This window comes from Penicillium roqueforti, assembly GCF_015533775.1.
Source record: "Penicillium roqueforti strain LCP96 04111 chromosome Unknown scaffold_43, whole genome shotgun sequence".
In the NCBI taxonomy this organism is placed as follows: domain Eukaryota; kingdom Fungi; phylum Ascomycota; class Eurotiomycetes; order Eurotiales; family Aspergillaceae; genus Penicillium; species Penicillium roqueforti.
The window spans coordinates 25,866-44,205 of record NW_024067607.1 but is presented as its reverse complement, the minus strand read 5'-3'; the positions used below and the strand labels follow the sequence as shown (position 1 = coordinate 44,205).

Genomic DNA, 18,340 nt, shown 5'->3' with positions numbered 1-18,340 from the left:
CCATCTACAAGCAAACCATATCCCTGAGACAACGTTATATTGCTCGCCAGATCCAATCGAGCCTAGCCTCATGGCTCAAGGTGATATAAGATCACCTCGAATGTCTGATTGGATGTTCTCTTCAAATGTTCTTTTTCTGTATATTCCTTTCTTCTCGATGTTATAGCTAGAAAGGTGATCCTTAGCTATGGAAGGCAGAAATGCGAGGCTCATCAATCACTCTACAACAATCTAAGGCAACAGAGAACATAAACCTTGTAGAAGACATTTCTATGTATAACCAAAAACTTATATAAAGTTACACAAGGACGATGACTATGAACAGTAAGAAAGTTCATTCATACACCCAAAAAAGAATCCCATAACTAGACAGCGCCATGTAGTAAAATCAAGCCAGCTGGCGCCACATGTTTCTATCCGTTTGCCTCGCAATCCTGCATATTCGCCACGAAGTCCAAAGAACAAAAGAAAAAAATAAGCAGTCATTCAAAAAGGCACAGCAGGTAAGCCACCATATTCCCACGAAAAGCCCGCAGCCGCGGATGCCCCCTGCCAGATATGCCCTAGAACGCCAGAGCGGAGAGACAAAAGAACCCAACCAAGAACAGGATGCTATGCCAAAAGGATACATGAGGCCAAAAGAAAGAAAAGACAATAAACAAGATCAGGACCCTCAACCCTTCACTCATCATCATCCCTCCCCTCTAATCCATCAATCATAGCCCGACTTGGCTTCCTCCCAGCCCCATAGACCAGCTCCATAAGCTTCGCCTTCTGCCTTTCCCGGACAGTCCGTAGGTAGTCATATGTCCCCTCCAACCCACGGATCTGCCCATCAATAACAGCCTCAACAGGCCCAAGCATGCGGCCCGGAGAACCAGAATGCCCATTCCCGTTCCCCCCATCAACGGACCCAACAAAGCTAACAGAGTCATTCCGACGGACGAGCGGGCTAACCAGCTTCCTGCGCAGCGTCTCTAGATTGACCTTCAGCGTGAGCAGTCGGCCGCGGTGGTCAACGAGGAGGTGTTTATTGGCGACAGTGCGGCTGCGGACATTCGCGAGCAATTTCTTGTTCTTCTCGTATTTGCGGACCGCCGCGGCATCGGGCCCTAGCACGCGAGTCCACAGGGAAGAAAGCATCTCGCCCTCCGCGCGTTCCTGGGCGTCGGATTCACGGACGACTGTGCGCTGCAGGTTGAGGAACTGGCGGTCGATGGACTCGAAAAGCGCGAAGAGCGCGGTTGAGTGGGTGAGCTCGCTGTTTATTGATTCTTCTAGCACAGCGAGGAACTCCGTGAAGGTGCGGGTTAGGGTTGTGCGTGTCCGCTGCGCGGAGGTTGGCCCAAAGACGGCCATTACGAGGTGGCCGAGGGGCGTCGTTGTTGTTGAGGTTGCGGGGACGCCGTTATCGGAGATTTGAGCTGACCGTTCTAGTGCGCCGAGGCGCGAAAGCATGTTGTGCATGTTGTCGAAGACGATTGTGGGGAGGGTGCTTGGAGGCTGGGCGGAGAGGGTTTCGAGCTCGCGCTTGGCCCAGTCCATTACTATGAGGATGGAGTCGATGTCCGAGTCAACGTTTGCGAAGAAGCGGGTTAGCTCGAGAGAGAGGGACTTGAGGGAGTCGGAGAGCTCGTCCAGTTGGCGCACGATTATAGGTGCGCTGGTCATGTTTGTGCCACGGACAGACTCGCTCAAGTCCCAGACTGCGACACCGGTTTCTTGTAGTGTGCCGATTTGCTGAACGCCGTTCTCTGAGTAGTATATCAGTGGTTCGAAGGAGCGTGCGAAGCCGGATAGCTTTACTAAATCGGGGATCGATTGCGGGAGGCCTGGCAGGACCAGGGCGCGCATGAACGCGACTGAGATGAGAAGGATTAAGATAGATAAGGTGGTGTTAGACTTGGAGCTGGTCATGCGCTCGAACTTTGAGCGTAGGTAGCCATACATCGCGGCAATGGGTTCTCGGTGCTGGACTTCTGCACGCACTGCAAAGCGAATGTCTTTATTCATTCACAACAATCGTTAGTATACCCGCGCCTGCAACTGAAACCAGATCAGACAGGGCCTACAGTTGCTCAGATTCTCCGCGCCAAAGCCCACCCCATCGTCCTCGGGACTGCGCCGGGATGCGCGCCCTGTATTCGGGGCCGGAGGCGGACTTGGGGATCTTCCTTGGAGGGGGCTATCTGCGCCCGCCGGTAGAGGCACATTAGCCGCGACAGAGACGTCGCCTGGGGTGGCGCGATCGCCCGGTCTACTCTTCGCGGGGCCCTCGAGCGCATCCTCATACTGTGGACTTGGCTCGCGCGACTGGGAAGGGGAAACACTAAGTCCGACTGTGGGCTTGAGCTGCAAGCACTCCGCAATGAGGTTATCTTTGCGCAGATAGGGCTGGTGGCGATACCATCCACTGCCTTGGACATATTCGGGTGGATGGAAGCCAGGGGGTGACCATCGTTCCTGCGTGGGGTCCTCGATCTCTCCATCGTCTCCGTCTGAGTCTTCAGACCGGAATCCGGAGTGTTGGGATGGCAGGGCGAACATTGGGGACCTTTGGGGATTGGTATTGTTTTCAAAGTCTTCGAGCGACGCGTCCAGGGATGGATGGTCGTCGAAGACGTTGTCTAACTCGTCTAGCATCCCGGACGGCGTATCGCGATAGTCGCGCCTCAGAAGAAAAGGCACTGCAGTTCTCAGCGACGAAGCGCAGATCAATGCCTATGAGTGGCGATCAGTTGCGGTTGAAGCACTTGGACTTCCTTAGGTAAACCTGAGTGGTTAGTATATGCGCTGGGACAGTGTCTCCTGCGCTAGCCGTTACAGAAGATATCTGAGCGATGAACCCCACTGCAAAGACGCGATAAGGTATGATGCGATGCGATGCGACAAGGCAGGTAATGAATTCTAGATAGCGACACCGGATATCTCCGCGATAGGCACATTCGATAGTTGGTGTTGGACTAAGATGCGATCAGGTAACGCGCTGGAGATTAATATGGAACTGGGATCGAAACGCCTCCTTGAGCAATGCAGGAATCAGGAATGAGAAGACGAGAAAGCATGCGTCCCCTCACTTGTATCCAGGTCGAAGAGGCTGGGCCAATCAGCCTACCCCCTGCTGGTCATGTGCTGAGACTCGACGGTTTATACACATCAGATACCGGGAGAGGCACAGGGGTGGTACGAGTCCAGTACTTCGAGTTTATGTTGTCTAAACAGTGAGCACCAAGGTACTCGTCAAGTACTCTTCAAGTATATCCGTGCCTGACCGCCCATGTTTGCCCAATCGATACGACCAGGGCCCCCAGCCAATCAGAAGTCAGGCCTCCATGATCATCCGAAGAATCTCAAACACTAGGGATAGACTTGCATAACCCCGTTTGCAGTATGGAGTACGTTTGTTCTATTAACAGAATATCAAAACGAAGTGGAGCAGAGAAGCAGAGGAGCAGAGGAGAAGAGAAGATCAAATCTATTTTGACTCATGGAAATTGTAATAAAAATACAAGCCCGGTCCCTTGGGAGGCCCGGGAATCAGCCCATGGCGCCATAATCCCAGACTTCTATGGGGAGAAACAGAAAAAAAGCCGGGGAATAAAAAAGAACATCAGGTCGTTTATGCGGTGTTATCCTTGAGCCAGCTATGGGGTTGTCAGTGGGGTTCAGGGGAGTGTGGATATTCGCGGGTGACGTACGTGATGAGATCGTTGCGCTCCTTGGTCTTCTTGAGACCACCGAAGGCCATCTTGGTACCGGGGATGAACTTCTTGGGGTTCTCGAGGTAGGAGAACTAATAGGTATTGTTAGTCGCCGATCGGAGCGGAATTGAACGTGGCAGTTGGCACTTACCAGAGAGTTCTCGTTCCACTCAACACCGGCCTGCTTGTTGGCGTCGGTGTAGGCGTAACCCTCGGCTTGACCACTGTGACGGCCGAAAAGACCGTGGAGGTTGGGGCCGACCTTGTGGGCACCGCCGGCCTCGGTGGTGTGGCACTGGGCGCAACGGGTCTGAAAAAAAAATATCCGTTAGGTTTCCTCTTCACTTGTCTGCGCGTGAAGCAATAATGAACATACCTGGAAGAGCTTGGCACCCTTGGCGGCGTCACCTGGAGCGAAGTTGAGATTAGCGATTTTGTCGGCTTCCTTCTTGGCTTCTTCGACGAGAGTGGCCTTGGCACGCTCTGCCTCGCGCATGTCGATGATCGTCAAGGTGCAGAACACATCGAAGGTAGTCATGTTGAATATTTCCAAGCGTGGTATTTGCGAAAGGTGGTAGCGATCGCAATTGAGGTAATTAGGTTGACGAGGGAGTTGCAATGTGAGGAAAGGTGAGGAAGTGTTGTTCAAGCACCATCTCAGGTTAACAAAGCGCGTTGCCAATTGAGATACCCTTCACTTCCTTCCCTGAACCTCCATGGCGCCTCCCCGACCTCCTTTCAGCTCAATGGGGCAAAGTAGATAGCTTACCAGGGGCGAAAGATTCTTGCTTCTTAGGAGCCATTGTGAAGTATTATGAAAGAATAAAAAGAGAAGTTATTATGACACTGTACTGTACAGAAAAAACTAAGAAGGGGAGAGAAGAAAATCTGGTTATTTGTACTTGGGCCCCGACGCTTCCTCTCGTAATCCGCCATTCCGCCAATCAGAGGGGAGATGATTCAGGCGGACGGGCGCAACCGGAAACTTCGGTGTGGCTGTTGTGGCTCTGACATCTTTCACTCCCTTGTTTGTGCTTTCTCACTGAGACTTGGAGGTTCAATGCTTGGGACAGCTGGCGGTTTGTCTGTGGCAACAAACCGACTTGTATCCTCTATCTTCTATGTCCCGCCCCTATGATCTCATACTTCATCATCAGTTAGCTCCGATACGCTTGTGTATATGCAAAGCTTCAGTTGGCTCGGAAACAGCAGCTCTTTCACCAATTTTTCACTCTACAGAGCACCCAGACGCCCATGGCAATAGTGGCCCACATCTACGCATATTCACCCTTCACTCCTTCTGCTGGAGAACTGGAGCAACTTGCCCGATCCACCGCAGCTTCGAAATGGCATGATTCTCATTCGCCCGAGAGCTGGCCGGTGGTCCGGCGTGTGGATCCTGAGGCAGAAACGGTTCATTCTCGATGCATTCTCGGCCGTGAATGCAATTTAACCTGTTGCCGAGGCCGCGGTAAGCTTCAATAACCTTGCAAGGTTCATTAGGTTGGTTTATGTAATCTGTAGTAGTCTCAGTCACGACTCTGTCGTACAACTTTCCCAAACCCATGCAATTGTGGGAAACACGGGAAGTAATGGATACTAAGCCACGCGAATATTTCGAAGGTCAAGTGGTCTCATCAAAATTTGCATTCCCCGAAATTTCCATTCCCCGAAATAGTCAGAATATGCGGTCAGAGGTCAGAACATCTCGACTCAATCGGCATCCGATATCCCGATACAGTCACGTGATATAAAACCTTCTCCAAAAATTGCATCTACGGTTCCGCATCTAGATAAGTCAACAAGATCATCCAACCCCCTCCACAGGAGCAAAAGGGCAAGAAAAAAAATACCAAAAATGCCAACCCCAATCCCCGGCTTTCTCCTCCCTCGAGGCCCACCCTCAGCAATGACCCTGCGCATCCTCCAACGCCAAAACACCCGACGCAGCTTCACCTCGACCGGCGCCGCGTTAAAGAAAGTCAGCAAGAGCAACACCAATGCCAATTCCAATTCCAAAGCTAGCGGCACTTCTAAGCCCCGCGTTCTCGCAAAGCCCGACAGATTCCGCCCGCCCTCGCACCCCCAGCGCCTGACGACTCCATCTCCGAAGAACGCACCCCCAGGCCAACCATTCGAGTATGGCCCGCGGATAACGGAGAAAGAGCGCATACAGCAGAGCAAGACGCAGTACCCGGGCATGTTTCCGCCGGAGGGAACAGTGATGTTTAAGTTCCTGACGAGCAAGTGGATCCACATTTGGATTGCAATGGTGAGTTTCCGACACCAAGCTCCGGGTCTACCAAAAGCAAAGCTTCCAGGAGAACTCGGTAGATCAATCAACTAATCAACTACACAGAGCGTCCTGATCTCCTGCGCCGGGTTCACCTTCACAACTAATTTCAAAGCAACCTCGCCGTTCGCGCACCTGCTACCATCCTGGTCGAGTCTGCTGACGTCGCCTTTCAGCACGATCTCGCAGGCTTTTGCTGTGTGGCGCATGCATGTGCAGCACAACTCGATGCGCGTGCGGGAGCAGCGACACCGTCGCGTTGAGGATGCGGAGAAGAGGAAGGAGTATCGTGTTGCGCATGGGCTTGAGAAGGCGGAGCCTGAGAAGAAGGATGAGGGTGTTGAGGTGGATTCGCAGTCGCCTGTTGCTGCTGGTGCTGCTGGTGAAGGTGCGGAGGCTGCGAAGGAGTTTGTTGATTGGGAGGGGAATAAGAGGCCCGTTAAGAAGTGGTTGGGGATTTGGTGATTCTTATTTCCTCCACGCCTTGGGGTGGGCTATTTCAGTCATATCTACGGGTAGTATAGCTATCTAGGTATGGCATATGCTGTGTAGGGTTTGGCTGTGGGTATGTATCGATGCAGTCATACATGAGGGAGCTTCAGACACCCTTCCAGCAGCGACGTTGGTGTAGATGGACGTTCAATCCATTTTGTACATTAGTGGACTTTCAGTCTACGATAGGAAGGCCATCTCAACTTCAATCGATCTAACGATAAAGAGAAACGATTTAACCAAAAAACAACGCTTTTCTCCAAACTCCAGAAGTAGCGACCTATCAAATCAGGTATCAAAAGTCGCAACCTTAAAGTAATGCTGTACTTTAGTACTCATACATGAAATGGTTCAAAATAAGACAATCATTGCACCACAACCCCCTCAAGTCCCTCAAGAACCTCCTCCCCAACACCACCCTTACCGAGGACATTCTTAATCATACGTGCAATAACATTGCGCTTGACACCACCCCTTCGCGGACGCCAGACACCCTCAACCTCCTCCTGACCGCCAGACTCCTCGCCAGGCCCCGCAGTAGCACCAAGCATATTCACATTCTCGGAATTGGGAATACCCGGCTGAGTGAGGCGGGAGGGGGGATCGATCGAGCGGATCGATAGCAGTTTCAGAGTCTCGGAGTCACTGCTGCGCGTAACAGAGATAGCCAGGACGGCGTCTGCGACGGCGATTTCTTCGCGGTTAGGATCGAAGATGACGTTTTCACCGACAGAAATAACTAGCAGCGTTACAGGTGGGCGGACAGGGTATGATGGTGCGGCGGAGAGAGGAGATTTTGAAGTATTGGAGCGCGGGTAGAGATACTCCGCGGCGGCCCAGTCGTCGTCGAAGAAAGGATCTTCTTCACCCGTGGACTTGAGTTTCGGTAGCTTAGTGCTGAGGAGGGCGAGGTGGGTTGTGAGCGATAGGAGGGGGAGAGGGTATGCGAGAGGTTGAGAGAGTAGCAGAACCTAGGGTATGACATGTCAGCAGTGATCAAGTCATACTTTTAGAACCCCAGAATAACCATAAACCGAGAGACAGAAAGCGATTGTCAAAACTTACATCAATATACAAGCGCCAATGCCACCGCTTGTTAATAACAAGCCTCCCTTTTAACCCACCGGCCATCTCCTTCGAATCCCCGCTCCCACCAGAAACAGAACCAACTAGACTCTCTCGCATCATCTCACTCAAAAACACAGGCAGGGCATCATCGTCTCTAAACCCGGGGATCTCAATCGACATCTGCACCCACTCTCCCTGTCCCGAGACAGCGGCGGAGCCCTCCTCGCCCTCGCGGTTCAGTGCGTCGCCATGCTGCGCCAGACTGCGCGAGTCGAGCGTGTCGGCTGCAATAACGGTCTTCTCGACTTCTGCTTTCACGCCGACGATCGCTTGCGTGCCGTCTGCGAATCCGATGCGCGCGCTACCGTTCGCGCCAGGCAGGATGGTCGTCTCGGCAGACAGAGGACGGAATTGTGTGGGTGAGCGACCGTCTGGTCGGATTGGGTTCTTGGGGAGGCTGAGGGAGGTGTAAAGGTAGGAGAGTTCGGCGGGTGAGAGGTGGGGCACCTGAGAGGCGGAGGAGGCTTGTCTTTGATTTGACATTTTGGCGGGTGTAGTGTTGGTGTTGCAGGCGAAGCGAAATAGACTGCTGTATCTTGGAGGATAGAGCTGGAGTTCGGTTGCGCGAGGTTAAGCTCGTAGCTGTTGGCGGGCGGTTGATTTTGTGGTGATCGGCCTGCGATTTATGAAAAGTGCTTGCCGGGCGTGCTGTATGTGCTAAGGTGTTGGTAACCCGGATTCCAAGCTATGGCCAGTATAGTTTCAGCTGGCGAGGTTGAACGGGGGAGCAATTGAGGAAGAAAAAAAAAACTAGGTAGAGTCGAGCAAGCAGTCTCAATCAGGAAATCTTGATGGGCAACGGATGATCGTTGTTCCGTTGATATTGATCCATGTAACTAGATGCTGTGATTTTTCTACATTGACTACTCCGAATTTCGTGACAGAATGACCATCTTCTACTGTGTAATCTAATGTGCATGAATTGAGCCCAGTATTTTAGCCCAAAAATCCCACCTTCCCACGCTGTTCATCATTTTCATCGCCACTCCCCATGCCAACTGATTGATAGGAATTCTAATAAGCGTTACAGAAAACAGCAGGTATAATGTCTCAAAATAAAGTCTCGAGTATGTAGATTCAATGCGTATGTAGTAAGATATGTATGGGCATGGCACAACGGCCAAAGGGGGAGGTATATTACAAATATAGAACGGACTGGACCCAAGCCAGCACGCCGTGGGAAAATAAAATGATACAAGAATTGAAGCAGGAGGGAGAGCTATGACAGGAATATGTAAATGGAGGGGATAAATAAGTGATAGAAAATGATGGACAAGAAGTAAAGATGGGGATGGCTGTAGCCAGAAAATGTACAAGCGGGGAGAAGAGGGGGAAATTATATGGACAAAGGAGAGAGAGCGCAATATTCATCGAGAATGATTTGCAAATGTGCAGATCCGATATACATATCGGATGAAGAGAGAGGGTGAGGAATACCTAATAAGGTAGGAGGAAATGCGGTATATGATGCGACTTGCGCATGTGGTATCAAACGTCAAGGAAAGAACCCACGCCCCTGCTAAATGATGAAACGAAAGGACTCCATGAAAAGGAAAAAATCAAACGGCCCAAATCCATCTATAAAAGGGCTGCAGGGGTATGAATGTAGAGAAATGAGAAACTTGCCCAATGCCCATATGTGAAAAAAAAAAAAAAGATAAAACACCCTCCGAAATGGCCAGACCTTGCAAAGGAAATATAAAACCCAAAATGCGCCTTGAGCTATGTAGCTTGCTCAGTGTTTGTTCTGTTTTGTAATTTTGCCAAATTTTTGTGCTCTTCGCAACTGAAAAGGCTGTGCTGTTGTTCAAATATAGTTGGATCCAGGAGCGAAGTAGTCGGATTTATTGTTGTGATACTCGGCCTCCTCGTAAGGGGGAGTGGGCCAGTGGCGGCTTGCGGCCATGGGATCAATCTTGTGGATGTTCAACTTGCTAGGTGTCGACTGTTGACCAAATGCAGCAGTTTCCTTGGCCGTGGGTGACGGTGTAGGATAAGGGTTCTGCTGTGCACGCGAGTTGTCTGGTTGCCGGCGAGCAGCACTGTGCGAGTCGGCAGCCATTGACTGAGTCTGGGCCAGGCGTCTAGCCGCCTTGCTGGCGGAGTGCAACACCTCATCAAGCAGCTCATCTTCCTCTTCAGGAGTCTCGTACCGATGAACCGGGTGAGTGGACATCTGCATGGCACGGCGAGTCCTGCTAGAGATAGGAGCAGGGTTGTTGCTGGTGACGTGAGGCATTGACTGGCGCTTGGTTTGGCCGTCGGCAGAATTGTTCAAGTGCACTGGGACGTTGCTCAGTGTGGACGAGTCCAATGAGTACTTGACACACTGAAGAGCCTTGTCCAGCTCGTTCAAGTCGGAGCCTTGCTTTGGATCACTAGTGGGCCCATCCAGAGCCACTGATGAACGGTTCGACCAAGGGATGCAACCTGCGTTAGCCTCGACGTCATCATTAGGCGCTGATTGGTTTCGTCCAGACAATCTGCGGGCGCGTTTGCGCAGATGCGAGAAGAAACTCTCCTTTGTGGTTGGTGTGCTAGTCCCGGAACCATTGAGCCTCCTTTCGGCCTCTAGACGATTCTGGTCGTAGTGATTCCCATGGGAGTTGAGGGACAATTGACGGCCGATCTTTGAGCTAGCTGATGTACTGGAGGACTTGGAAGACTGGCTGTGCGCCAAAGTGGCGTTCGCCTGGGCTGTAACGGAGTTGGAGAGAGGGGAGACAGGGCGGATAGAAGGAAGGATTGGCATCGGTGCACCGTTTGCCCAGGTAGCTCGCTTGATGTTCGGCGGGCGCGCCTTGACAGGCTGGATCTCAGGTACGGTGACCTGAGTAACAGCCGATGGCCGGGCAGGGCTTTCTTCTGCAGAAGGTACAGGGCTGTCTGACCGAACGACCAATGATCTCCGGAACCACGAAGGCTTAGAAGACAATGTAGGAGAGTCACCTGGGGTAAGATTTGGTGACCTGAAGCTCTTCTCGGACTGCTTGCGGCCCAGTAGTCTCGATGAGGTGGAGGACTTCGGCCGCACCGGATCAACCGCATCGGCGAAGTACTCGTGGTTAAGCGCTTGGGTAGACGTTGGGCGGTTCTTAGGATCCCACATGAGACACCACGTGACGAACTCGCTAAATGCCGCAGGCCACATTGGGGGCTGAAGCACGGATTCCATCGCGTGTGGTGCCATCTTGGGGAATGTGAAACCGAGCTTGTGAGCCAGGCGTGATCCTTCACGCCACTCACCACCGCCAATCTTAGCGCCCGACTTGCTGTACCAGTTTCCCGGGCTACCCATGATCTCACACACACGCCAAACTTGATCGACCTCGTTACCTCCCGGGAATAGAGGCTTTAACGTAGCAATCTCGACTGCCATGGCGCCCATTGCCCACATATCGACTGGTGCCGAATACTCTCCTGCTCGTAGAAGCACCTCAGGTGCGCGGTACCAGCGTGTGGAGACGTATGTGGTGTATGGTTGTTTGGAGTGAGTCTCACGAGCAAGACCAAAGTCGGCGATCTTCACCGTGTAGACGGGAGGGGTGGAGGGAGGGGTTACGAGGTTAGAGTAGCGGCTGAAAGCGGAATCATTGGGGGCGGAGGTTGAGACGAGAATGTTCTCGGGCTTGATATCGCGGTGGAAGAAGTGGTGTGCGTGGATGTGGTCCAGACCGGACAAGATCTGGTAAAGGATGCTCTTGACGTGCTTGCCTTCAAAGTATTTATGGTCACGAGCCTTCATCAACTGATATAAGTTGCCATCCATGTATTCCATGCAGATGTGAAGCTTGTGAGAGTGGGGGTCGAGGAAGATGTCGAGGGCAGGGACGAGGTGGGGGTGAATGGGTAATGTTCGGAGGAAGATGACCTCTCGCAGGTCTAGACATGGACCCAAGGAGTCAAATGTCTTCTTCATTGTTTTGATTGCGACCTAACCAATGAGTCAGTGAAGCCCAATACACCACCAATCTTGCTATTCCATACCATAGTGCCTCTGCGAGCGATATGGGCCCCGGCGGTCCGTACGCGCGCGACTGCCACGCTACCGAAGCTTCCATCACCAATCTCCTTGATGACTTCGAAGCGGTCCTCGAGGCTTGCCATGGAGGTATGTGACCCCCGGGTGGGCATATCGTATGTGACGGTCATGTTGATGTTGTCTCTTCAGGTCTGCCAGCAGATCGGGAGAAGAGGAATGCGGAGGAGGGGTTCTAGAGGGGTGTTCAGGTCAGCTTCCCGACATGCTTGCAAGGATCCGGCGTTCTTACAATTATGTAGAGGGGAAAGTTTCGTCGTATCCCCGAGTGAATGTGTATGTATGTATATGGATATCAATTGCAGCAAATGATCATGTTCTGAGAATCAGTTCGAGCCGGACGGTTGGGTTTCCATTGACGGAAAAGTAAGGAGTGACAAGGTAATTGGAGGGGGAGTGACGGTGGTCATGTAGTGGGCGATCTGGAAGGACTGAGGACCGGGCACGATGCAATAAAAAGGAAAATCCAGAATAGGAGGAGACCCGTTCCTGGTGGAAACTGGAGGGATCGAAGGACCGAGGGTGAGCCCCTGACGCGGTGACAGCTCGAGCTCCTAGACGGGGCCGTGGAGACGGTAAATTAACGACTCTAGGTCGTTGCAGATCAGTCCACCGTGGCGAAAACGGGATTTGAATACGGAATCTCTTGGACTGGAGTATAAGATGAGAGCGTAGAGACTAGAACATCCGACTATCAGAGGAATGAAAATAAAGAGATGAAGAAGTAGGAGAATAAAAGAGGCATTGTACACATCCAGGCGCATATAGAGGGAATAATCAATATCCTCAATACGGAATTACGAATACCGCAGTACCGAAAGTATAAAAGAAAAAGAAAAAATCGATGAATTACCAAAATAAACCAAACAGAAAAATCAGAAAAATCGGGAAATTCCCAAGAAAAAACCCAGGAAAACAGCTAAAACCCCAAATAACCGGTTGATCCCGTCTCAACCAATGGGACGCTCTTTGTGGAACCGGGTACCTTATTTCAATTTTACCGTACGCAAGCTCAAACATGAACATGGACACTTTGGGAAAAAGAAAAGAAAGAGATGAGAAGTATCAATTAATGATTATATTCAATTATCGTTGTCATATTTACATACGTTGTAGTCGAGGTCCATGTTGTGTTGTATACAAACTCTATATGCCTATAACATCTACGTTGTTCGATTTATCATCTGACCGCTGTGAACGCACGGCGCCTAATAATTGAGGAGGTTGGGCATAAATAATTGTGTGCAGCCTGTAACCGTTGCCCACGCTCTAGATGGTCTGCACTGTTTGGGATATGTCAGCAGTTGGGCCGCGTTGGTAATTTATTTGACTCGAACATTAGAATTGGCCGCCTTGAAATATCACAAGGCTAAATACTCTAATATCTCCAGATACAAAGACATCTGATCTTGACTTTGATACAAAAGTACTATATACACACTGATCACCTCGGTTACCCCGTCTTTGTACAAGTCATTTCTAGCGGAGATCTTAGGCTCTCGGTTGATGTACCAGATGTACGATGTAGATGCACGATGTAAGATGTACAGGCACAACTCGCAGATTGGGAGAGAAAAGCAAGGAGAATCTCTTCTCTCCTCGTCTCATGTTCCGTTATGTCATGTCCTACCTTCGGACTTATACTCTCTGCTAGTCGCATTCTCGCACGGATAGTCGAACACCGGTCTTGTTATTCGCCTTCTTACAGATCATCCCTGTCTTAATGCCTCACCTACAAGAGTACGGAGTAATTCGTGCTGACTTCTTTGACGTTGATTGACGGACATCCAACCACCTGATGTCCGATCTCCTGATGTATCGGAACACTGGAGAGAGATATATGGCTATCTCTTTTCCGACTGATCCTTCGACGGGTAGGGCCAATCACATACTGGGGTAAGATGCTGCCATGTGGAAGATAATTAGTGAATTAGGTTCGCGGGTGGACGGAAAGGTTCGCGGCATAGAAAAGCAGGTCGACTTAAGCCGCGATGAGCTAAGAGTCGCATATGATGGGTTCTTTTTTCTCTTTGTCCAAAGGTACACGGTCTGGGCCCTGGATGCCTGGGGGATCATTGACGGGTTTCTCCAAGCCGTCTCCGATTGGGACGTAGGATTTGCTTGTTGATTCGGGTTCTTTGTTGAAATCCCGTCTCGAAGACTCGGATGGTAGTGTCTCTGTTGCCATGGATGCCGGATCCGTGTTGACGTATTACAAAATTTTAGGGTCTAGGACATCGTACCTGTATATGTATGGTCTGAAAAAACTCCAATCAAGTTGTGACATGAAAATCAGAGACCAAGCCCATTATAGCCACTTTGCCGGATGTCTCTAACCGCGTCACTCCGGCTTCTCCACTGACTTCAAAGCTAAGGGATGTTTGTGGTCACGATAACACCGACTTTTTGACTCTCTCCCACAGTGGAGTACAGAGTACAGAGTATGGAGTGAACAGATGTAATTACCTGCAGAAAGCGGGATGGAATGCACCTGCTGAACCCTGGGGCGACCGTTGTGGCCAAGGATCCCAATTTTATTTGGACTCAGGCGGAGTTGAATTGGAAGAGCACTTGACCTCTATTTCAACGCATCAATTGGGGTCCACTGTGTCAATGTTCGGTGTTTGCCCCCTAATCCGATCGCTGCATGGGATTTCAGGAACAAACCTTGGGAAGTACATAAAGTACACAAGGAACACATCTCCAAGGGCCGTACCGAAACGAAACCAAGGTTCGAAGAGAGTGGGCCACTTCACTTTTCGCTTTTTCATATTTTTTTCTCTTGACCGCACAATTTGATTACTAGGACAACAAGCTGCGACGTGGAGTACACACCGTGTACAATATACGATATGAATTGTACACGGAATACCGACATTCACAGCACATGTTCCACTCTCTCCCACTTTCTCCCACCTTCGAGTCTATGATTCGCTCAGTGGCGCTTTCAACTCCACGCGCACCAACCATAAACCAATCACTACGGACCAAAGATCAGTAGTCCGATGGAGTATATACGCCAACAATGCCATTGGTCCCAGCAGCAAAGACAGCCCACTTGATCCATCTATCGTACCTATGACGACGCCTTCTTATCCCTCACAATTGCCTAGTCACGCACTGTTGATTCGGGGAACTGCGGAATGCTCCACCGTGGGCCTTCATCTACGGAGTAGGCCAGTCCCAACTACCCGCGGAGACCGCGATAGGGGGAAGGATCAGTGTCGCCACCTGGGAAAGCAAACTAGCATTTGCTTCCCAATCTGCCGGGAGGCGCCGTGGTGTTCTTTTGGCCTTCGAGAAGGCAGTTCCTGGGACCGATATCCGGATTTATTGCGCAACGGTCTCCGAATGGTTATCTTGCCTCAAAATGGGGTGATTATTACTTAGACCTGGGACTTTTAATGCGGAAGCTTGTCGGGAGCAAATCCGCAGCCAATCTCTGGCCTCGTTGCCCCCCTAACAGCCAACCCCCCCTTATCTAGGGACTAGGTAAACAAGCTGGCCAACGAACACACGATCAAACGGATATGCGTCCCGAACTTCCCAGGGAACTGCATAGCGACCGTTGGGAAGTTACCAATTTCGAGGATTAGCACACTACCGTCGACACTAAACCTCCTCGGCCCACTTCAAACGCCGAAAGTCTGTGTTGGATTTCCAGAATCCGTGGAAGCCGCGGGAGGGACACACCCCTTGATCGCTGGAACTGTCAGATCGGAGTCCAGTAGATTATCCGTCCCAGCTGCACACGAGGGCACTAAATTAGCTTGAATTGGCCCTCGGTGCTGCGTAGCTGAGTTGTTTTCATTAAAGTGGACCCACTGTCACTCCAGTAACCTTAGATTTATATGAAGCTTTTGCGCATTGGGAAGGTGTGGACAACATACATGATACAGCATACACCGACAGACAGCGCGGAGACTTTCACCCAGCCAACTCGCACTAGCCCTCAATGGTACCTATCGTCTCCGTGCACAGTGGCAGTGCCACTTACTGCATGTCATTCATTCATTTTCTTCGCATTCAAATCTGATTCTGGGTATATTTAGATCGCCAGCTAAGCCGTGATGTCTTGCGCCGCAGTAATCTATCTAATTGCGAAGTGATAGATGCCCCTCCTCAGTTCCTTACCATGTCGTGCTGCCCAAAATGGGTCTTTATGTGTGTCATACCTGACTAGCTTATTTCATTTCTCTGGGGACTAATGTGCGTGGTCCGGCTGGCTTTGAAACTACTCCGTAGCCCCTATATTAAGTTGTATGTAAAGGCAATCAATTATGCTCCTTTGGGGGCCTTGCTCCGCTTCTTCTATGGTTTTCTAGAAATCAAATAGTCTGCTCTCAGCTGCACGTCGGTGCCTTAAGTGAGCTGAGAATGCTGTTTATAGTTAGTACTCCATTTTGAGGCGTCGTAAGAGGTTTCTTATTGCTCTGCTAAGTTAATAATGTCTATACCCCGTAAGATGGCCAATTATGCCATATGTTTGTTTTTAAAAATCAATACCACAATCTTTGAAGAGCAAATCTCTTATGCGGCCTTGGTACTCCATACTCTGTGGTGTTTTTAGATCTATCCCGCCCTCTCCCCACGCCCCCTTTAATGGTATAAGAATTGGTCGCAAATTATAAATAGTGTAAATAGTGTAACTAAAAAGCGGTGCCTTAGATGGCAGTGAGAACACTGTCTGATTCAATGTCACTCCTTTTTAAACGTTTGCTTTCTTACTATCTCTATTGCCGTGCTAGGCAATCGACTTGTTATCCAAGCTGGCCCTGATATGCTGTATGTTTGCTTTCTATAACACAATGCGCATTATATCGTTTGATCGATCACAGCTTTGATTTGCAGAATCTGCATGGTATCTATATACTTCGCTATTATATATCTATTTCAGACACCCTCAATTGAACCTCTTCTCTTAGTATCATTTCCACTTTCATGCCTTCAGACCTTGTTGAGCAGAGATCTAAAGCCAAAAAAACAAGCAAGACAATGTTCATGATGGAAAAGCAAATTCGAGATGATTGAATTGGCCAGTACGAAATCCTCACTTCCGGAAAGAACAACCTGCGCAGCGCGCGCATTGCGTCTGCCTCGCCAATATAAATTGGATATTGTCTTCTCTCTCGTTTTTTCTTCCTCGCTCACCTTCACTGCACTCACTCTTGAGACCTATCCTGCGAACTTTGCAAGTCTTTACCGGAGTGTATCGTCTTTCTGAGATACTACCATTTCACCATGCCTCCGCGACGGAAACGGCTCCCTGCGAGCCCATTTGCACGGGGATACACACCCCAAATGAGAGCGGCGTCAGTTAACCCTATCTCACTCTAGGAAGCAAGATGGTCGCTAACAAAATATCGATAGCGTGGACCGAATTCCAATCCCAAACGAGTCAGTATTCTCATCAGTCTTGGCCTTCAACTGCTCACCGTCATAGAATTAAATGCTGCGTCTGCAAGCGGCATCGCCCACAGTCCCAGTACTCGAAAAACCAACTGGGCTACCTCCGCCGGGCAATGTTCGATCTTGGCTACAATAGCATTTATGACCAGCAGGTTGCTAAGTGTGGCCCATGCACGAATGCCCAGGTTTGTGAGGAGCTCTGTCATCGTTGCGGTCACTACCGTGCCATTGACCAATTCGCCAGAAACCAACGCAATCGCGACAGTCCGGTATGTTTGTCGTGAGCTACGCACTTTGGCTGCTTCTAATACTTGGTCGATCTGATAGATCTGCCAGCCCTGCATGAACTACCAGATGTCCCTCGATCCTGCCGATCAGCCTCTGGCGATCACGGACAAAACCGTGGTTGAGGATCAGGTAGAGGATGAGGATGAGGATGAGGATGAGGAAGAGGAGCTCAATTCTGAGTCTGTGGGCCATTTTGGATCCATTGGACAACCCGAGTCTGTCGATATCTTTGGCTCTACTGGTCAGGCCGTAAGTTATCAGAACGACATCAGCTCTGGTCAAGTCTTGGTTTACTCATACTTTGAATGCAGGAGAGTTTAGAGCAGGGCATCGAGACAGCTCTCGTCCTGCACGATGATTCCACTGATAGTGATGGCAATGAGAGCCGGAACGGATTTGCAAGAGTCAAGGTGGGTGCCTCCATTTAACAGAACTTATATCGCTCCGGATGGACTTCTAACAAAACTTTATTGTATAGGCGCACCGTCCTCGTCAGGCGCCTGTCCCTGAGCCCGAGCCTGCCCCAGGCTGGGCACCCGGTACTCGCAAGATCAATGATGGCACTCCTTGGAAAGGAGGAAGGTATCTCTAATGGTTTCCAACACCGTGCCACGAACAACCCTCGGGTTATGATTGACGATACTTCTATCTATGGGCACCTCGGCTGCTAGGCTGCGTCTGGTGTTGCAGTTTACGGCATGCTCTTCTTCTTCTACCTCTGTAGTACTCCTAGTTTCTCACTTGCTTTTACTTACAGACGGTTCGACTTCAGGGTCTGCCCATGATGTCTCCTATGTCTCCAGACGCTCTTTTTTTGCTCTTTCCTCCGGGAAGGCGAGTTTCTAGTATTCCAGCCCTGTGCCTGGTGCATGTCTTACGGGCAACCTTTCTCATATTCTGATTGATGGGGCTTTTACTACAGGGTGGGGTGGACTTCTAAGTCCGCGCCTGATATAACCTTGTCCAATGATTTTTCTCGCTTTCTTTTCT

At 50.4% G+C, this 18,340-nt stretch overlaps 6 protein-coding genes across 6 annotated transcripts; 2 read left to right on the top strand and 4 right to left on the bottom strand.

Moving 5' to 3' along the window:
- Nucleotides 1-681: 681 nt before the first annotated feature.
- Nucleotides 682-2,643, bottom strand: LCP9604111_9186 (uncharacterized protein; the record flags this gene model as incomplete). Its single annotated transcript, XM_039077412.1, has 2 exons — nt 682-2,003; nt 2,073-2,643. 2 exons carry the CDS (start codon nt 2,641-2,643, stop codon nt 682-684), a joined length of 1,893 nt encoding a protein of 630 aa, XP_038924788.1.
- Nucleotides 2,644-3,619: 976 nt separating this feature from the next.
- Nucleotides 3,620-4,239, bottom strand: LCP9604111_9185 (uncharacterized protein; the record flags this gene model as incomplete). The annotated part of the gene is made up of 4 exons (XM_039077411.1): nt 3,620-3,644; nt 3,699-3,793; nt 3,853-4,011; nt 4,078-4,239. The coding sequence occupies 4 exons, from the start codon at nt 4,237-4,239 to the stop codon at nt 3,620-3,622; spliced, it is 441 nt and encodes a 146-aa protein (XP_038924787.1).
- A 1,371-nt stretch (nt 4,240-5,610) lies between these two features.
- Nucleotides 5,611-6,459, top strand: LCP9604111_9184 (uncharacterized protein; the record flags this gene model as incomplete). The annotated part of the gene is made up of 2 exons (XM_039077410.1): nt 5,611-5,973; nt 6,061-6,459. 2 exons carry the CDS (start codon nt 5,611-5,613, stop codon nt 6,457-6,459), a joined length of 762 nt encoding a protein of 253 aa, XP_038924786.1.
- A 392-nt stretch (nt 6,460-6,851) lies between these two features.
- On the bottom strand, nt 6,852-8,097 carry LCP9604111_9183 (exosome non-catalytic core subunit RRP42; the record flags this gene model as incomplete). Its single annotated transcript, XM_039077409.1, has 2 exons — nt 6,852-7,457; nt 7,552-8,097. The coding sequence occupies 2 exons, from the start codon at nt 8,095-8,097 to the stop codon at nt 6,852-6,854; spliced, it is 1,152 nt and encodes a 383-aa protein (XP_038924785.1).
- Nucleotides 8,098-9,421: 1,324 nt separating this feature from the next.
- On the bottom strand, nt 9,422-11,766 carry LCP9604111_9182 (serine/threonine-protein kinase; the record flags this gene model as incomplete). The annotated part of the gene is made up of 2 exons (XM_039077408.1): nt 9,422-11,548; nt 11,602-11,766. 2 exons carry the CDS (start codon nt 11,764-11,766, stop codon nt 9,422-9,424), a joined length of 2,292 nt encoding a protein of 763 aa, XP_038924784.1.
- Nucleotides 11,767-16,894: 5,128 nt separating this feature from the next.
- On the top strand, nt 16,895-17,942 carry LCP9604111_9181 (uncharacterized protein; the record flags this gene model as incomplete). The annotated part of the gene is made up of 6 exons (XM_039077407.1): nt 16,895-16,965; nt 17,024-17,050; nt 17,097-17,331; nt 17,390-17,599; nt 17,662-17,760; nt 17,829-17,942. 6 exons carry the CDS (start codon nt 16,895-16,897, stop codon nt 17,940-17,942), a joined length of 756 nt encoding a protein of 251 aa, XP_038924783.1.
- Between the last annotated feature and the right edge of the window lie 398 nt (nt 17,943-18,340).